The 4,916-nt window shown below is 38.0% G+C and overlaps 1 protein-coding gene across 1 annotated transcript in view; it reads right to left on the reverse strand.

The window, feature by feature from the left end:
• RBM44 (RNA binding motif protein 44) overlaps window positions 1–4,916 on the reverse strand; it is a 19,656-nt gene that overhangs the window by 6,279 nt on the left and 8,461 nt on the right. The window contains exons 6-10 of the mRNA XM_023525511.1: window positions 4,498–4,612; window positions 3,659–3,787; window positions 1,481–1,563; window positions 1,298–1,371; window positions 207–495 (exon numbers count right to left, since the gene is read on the reverse strand). Of these exons, the coding sequence (XP_023381279.1) occupies window positions 207–495; window positions 1,298–1,371; window positions 1,481–1,563; window positions 3,659–3,787; window positions 4,498–4,612 (690 nt within the window). The remainder of the gene's footprint in view (window positions 1–206; window positions 496–1,297; window positions 1,372–1,480; window positions 1,564–3,658; window positions 3,788–4,497; window positions 4,613–4,916) is intronic.

Below are 4,916 nucleotides of genomic sequence, written 5' to 3' on the forward strand. Positions count from 1 at the left end.
AGGAGAGTTTTCTGTAGCTGGGCCTACGAAGATCTACACCCCGCAGGAGCAACCGGGGCCGCGCACCACAGGTCAGAGTGGATCTCGGGTTAAAATCATTCAGACTGACGTTCTCATTCCCACTCCGAGATGGCTGTTTGACTTATTTGTTCTACAAAGTTACTTACTGCAATAGACCATTTAAGGGATCTATCAAGAAAACTAACCTTCTGGTCAAAATGGACAAACTCATTGTCTTGCTCAGATCCTGGCTGCCTCGGCCTAGTTCTGGGCAATCTAGAAACGAAGGAAGCTGCGTTGACTTCTTTGCTGGCGCTTTTCTCCGAATTATTCAAACTACCTCTATTTCCATTTTTAGAGGAAAGTGGTGATGTATATTCTCCAGGAGTCTTAACAAGCCGCACATTTACTGATTTTCCATTTATTTCTATCCCATTCATTTCTTTCACAGCCATCTTTGCATCATGGTTTTTTTTTAAAGCGAGAGACGCATATCTAAAATATAAAAGCAGAAAAAAAAGCATATGCTCATAAATGACTTTAAAAAAATTAAACACCTATTTTTAATAAATTTCAACCTCAACTACAAAAGGAATCTTCTCTTAATTGATAAAGATTTTAACATCTGAAATAAACAGTTATTATGTTTAGTGACGAAGCAGGAAAGGCATTTCCACTGAGCTAGTACCATTACTCTGACAAGCCTGGCAATGTCACAAAACAGAAAGTAGCAACATACATATGACTAACTATATGTAGATGATACAGCTATCTACCTAAAAACATGAAAACATCTACTGAGAAGTAATTACAATAAAAAATAACAAAACAAAAATCTCTGAGCACCTGCTACATGCCAGGCTTTATTCCCACCGCCTTATTTATTTAACCAATAAGCAATACTGTGAAGGTACAGATATCTTGTAGATAGAGTCTGAAGTACAGAAAGGTTAAGTGATTTGCCCAAATTTATTCAGCAAGCTACTATGGAGCCAGGGCTCAGCCCAAGCCATTTAGCTGTGCACTCACTCTCGTCGCTGATGCCCTCTGCCGCCCTAGGAAACTCCCCCAGGTGTCATTAGTGACAAGCTAAAAGGTATAATGAGAGGAAGATCTGAAGGAGCACAGTCCCAACTCACGACTGAAGCCACCTGTCGATGTGTGTATCTCTACGAGACTGGGAGACTCCCATGCGTACGGCCCTAACTACAGCACCGTGTGGCTGACATCCAGGACAGACCCTCTGGCACACAGCAGATACCTAGTGAATGTGTAGTTACTGAATTTGGAAACATACCTGTAATTAGTAGAAGAGTCATAAATTGAAATGTCAGAAACTTGGTATTTCTGAAAATGAAACCTTAAATCAGCCTAAAAGAAGAGAAATAAAAGTTGGTAAGAGGTAGAAAAAAACAAATAATTGAAATACAAACACTTAATAGATCTAAAAATGAAGCTCAAAGTATACATCCTGGCATACCTCAGATACTGAAGGGCAGAGACCACCAACATGTATCAAATAACCTTTATCTCTTCGTAAGGGTTCGACATGCCTTATTTCTGCTACAGAAAAAGATAATATACAATAGTGGATGACCATTATTGTAACAAGAGTTTTAAAAGAAAATGTGAAAATTGTTATTTTATTTTATTTTTACTATCATAAGGCTTATTATAAAGTCATTAGCAATTATTAGCTCTAGATTGAAGACCAAGAGCCTGGAATATAGTTTTAAGATTTCTGGGCCTTAAACATATCTTCTTAAAATCAAAGAGGCTGGATTGGTTGACAGTAAGTCTCTCGTAGATCAAAAATGGATCACCTAATATTGATCTTGTAGCTCAAAAATAACACCTAAACAGAGTAATCAATTACATCATAACTAAGAAAGTGTCTGCCGTCTATCTCTGGTTCAGAGAAGTGCTATCTTAGACGCTGGTGAACGCGAGATCCTAACCACCGCCCCCACCCCATACACACACACTAATGCCGGCTAGGGCTCTCAATGTACATTCCTTTGCTGAAGGGAAAATCACGCCAAGGAAACCTTTAAGTCAGACGAATATCAACAGCAGGCACATAGCTTCTTGGTAATGGTAACAGCACATAAAAGAAAGGGGGAGGAACAAATAACTTGAGAGAGCACTACTTTGGAAATCACTAGTATCAGGATTATATTTTTTTTCAATTGATAAAAAGACTGCATTTTCACAGTCTCTATTTTGAAGAGCACCTGGTCTGAAATAAAAAAGGATTCACTATCAGACCTATACCTGGCACCCCGGGGATACATAATACATATCTGTTGAATGAATTCTTAAAGTGGCTTTTATTTATATGTTTTATAATTTTTATATAATGGGATACTTGTAACTTTTATTTTTTTATTACATGACAACAATAGCCTAACCCTTACTGAGTTACGCAAAGCACTTTATATACATCATCTCATGTAAGTCTCATGACCACTCTTTGAGGTACAATTGCTACCATTTCCATTTCCCAGGTAACGACATTGAGGCCCCAGGAGTTTAGGTCACAAATCTGGTCATGTGATGGTGTTGGAATTCAGGCAGAATCTTTCAACTCTAGACGACAACACCTAACTTTCTCCATTAACTTCGATTAACTTGCTGATCTCTTTGGCTTATAATGTGCTCTCTGGAGGAAACAAGGAAACTAAATATTTATATTGATAATTTACATTTTTACGTTAGGGTGAGGAGGGAGCGAGGGCTACAGTAGAGTAGAAAGGGCGGTGAATGAGAATCGAGACGCGTCCATCCTGCCCGTCACCTCACCTTGCGCTAGCTCTAGTTCAGTACGATACGTCTACTACACACCCCGTGGCTGAACGCTGTGCCTGGCACTGGGGATAGGCAGTGAACAAACGTGAAAAGACACCTGACCCGAGCTGACGTGTTTAGTGGGAAGGCAGTCTACATAGCAAACAAATAAAACACGCAGCACGTGGTGAGTCACATGGAGGAAGACACAAGGAGAAAAGTCACAGTAAAACTGGAGGATTTGCCATTCATTTTAAAACCGTACGTGAGTATTAAATATGTGCATAAAATACATCAAAGAATGGTAAAAAATACTGATAGTGGTTCTTGCACGCTGGAGACACTTCAGGTAATTTTAATTTTCTTATACTTTACCATTTTATTTAAAAATCTTAACAAGCATTATTTATATGAGTAGGAAAAAACAATAAACCACTGCTATTATGTAACATAAAAGAAAAATCCTCCTAAGTATTCCGGAGAAAGTAGAAGACAATAGCAGAATATCATTAGAAATGACAGAAGGGCAATAATTAGACACTAGAGGACAGTTCCACGATTTTCAGTGATTAAGAACGACCTAAAGATGGAAACGTCCTGCAACCGACCAAGCTGCTGTCATCTGTCAGGCCAGCCTGCTCAAGGGACCTGGGGAGCTTGTTCTGAAACGAACATTTTAAATGGATTGACTCTTTTAAAAAATTGACCTCCAAATGGCTAATTTTCTCATTTTTTCTATTTATAAAGAAAAGCCACAAACAGGAATAAAATATTAAAACAGCTCGGTCACTCCCAGGAACACAGACGACAAGAAGCACTGCCGTATGAAGGAGTCAGGTAAGGGTTTCTGAGTCAACTGTTCAGGACTCACCTAGAGCACACTTCGCATCCCCTCCATCCTGTTCTGTTTGATTCCCTTGTATTCCTGAGACGTCAACGCCTGTCAGGTTCTCCTTAGCATCAAACCAGTCTTCACTTAATTCCTGATTATTTTTGCAATCTGAGAAATTGAACACAAGTAGCTATGAATTATGTAATACCCCTCTGAGAAGTTATCTAAAAAGCTTCTCAGAATGAATCAACATGACAATTACTAATTTTATGTATAAATTTAAAAATAAATATTAGCAAAAGAAGAGAATTAAGTGAAGCATAAAGATTCTCTGAGAAGGGATTTTCAGCAGTCCCTGAATAAAAAGTGCTTTTCGGTCTGCACGATCTGTTTTCCACTTTTGCTTTAATTAACACTGATTCCTGGCCTTACTTTTCTGACTCTTAAATTATCCTTTATCAAAGACACTCACTTTTCTATACAGACTAACGGTAAATGTTTTTAAAAAGGGATTAAGCAGTACTGCATCTATGTCATTAAAAATTGAATTAATGATCTTTTTGGAATGATAATCTCTTTTCATAGAGGACAAAACCAAAAATATTACACACGATTTAGAGATAAAAATTGGACAGAATAATTTTCAGACTGGAAAATGTGACCCATAAGAAAAGCCTGTATTATTTGTTGGCATTATCAGATATATTAAATAACCTTAAAGATGTCAAGTACATGCAAAAAGAACATAATATTCATAATCAGAATGTTGCCATTCAGTCAATTAAAAATATTTTTCTGATTTACTGAACGGGCACTGGGGATATCTTAAACCTTATGATTTGTTTTCTGGCAATGACACAAGACATTTTTATACTGACCTTCATCATCAAGTTTCAGTTGACTAAAGCATACATCTATATCATCATTTTTTAAACCATCTTCCTTGGGTGACGTACCTTGTTCAGATTGACCAGTGTTGGATAATAAAGATAGCTGAGGATTAAAATAATAAAAACAGCGATAATAAGTAAGGACTACCAGTTCTGGTGCCCTTACTGTGTGACAGGCGCTCTTCACTGGCATCGTCTCCCAACGAGGCTATGAGAGCGAAACCATGACCCACCCGAGTTCACAGGTGAGCAAACTGAACCTAAGTGACTTGTTGCTTTAGGTCTGTCACACAATTAGCAAGAATTAGAATTGGAACCCAGTCTGTGTATACTGACTACATGCTAACACTGCCATTATTTAGCAAAGCGTGGCATATACACACAGTGCACAGAATTCGGATGATTTT

Source organism: Pteropus vampyrus, unplaced genomic scaffold, assembly GCF_000151845.1.
Source record: "Pteropus vampyrus isolate Shadow unplaced genomic scaffold, Pvam_2.0 Scaffold567, whole genome shotgun sequence".
In the NCBI taxonomy this organism is placed as follows: Eukaryota; Metazoa; Chordata; class Mammalia; order Chiroptera; family Pteropodidae; genus Pteropus; species Pteropus vampyrus.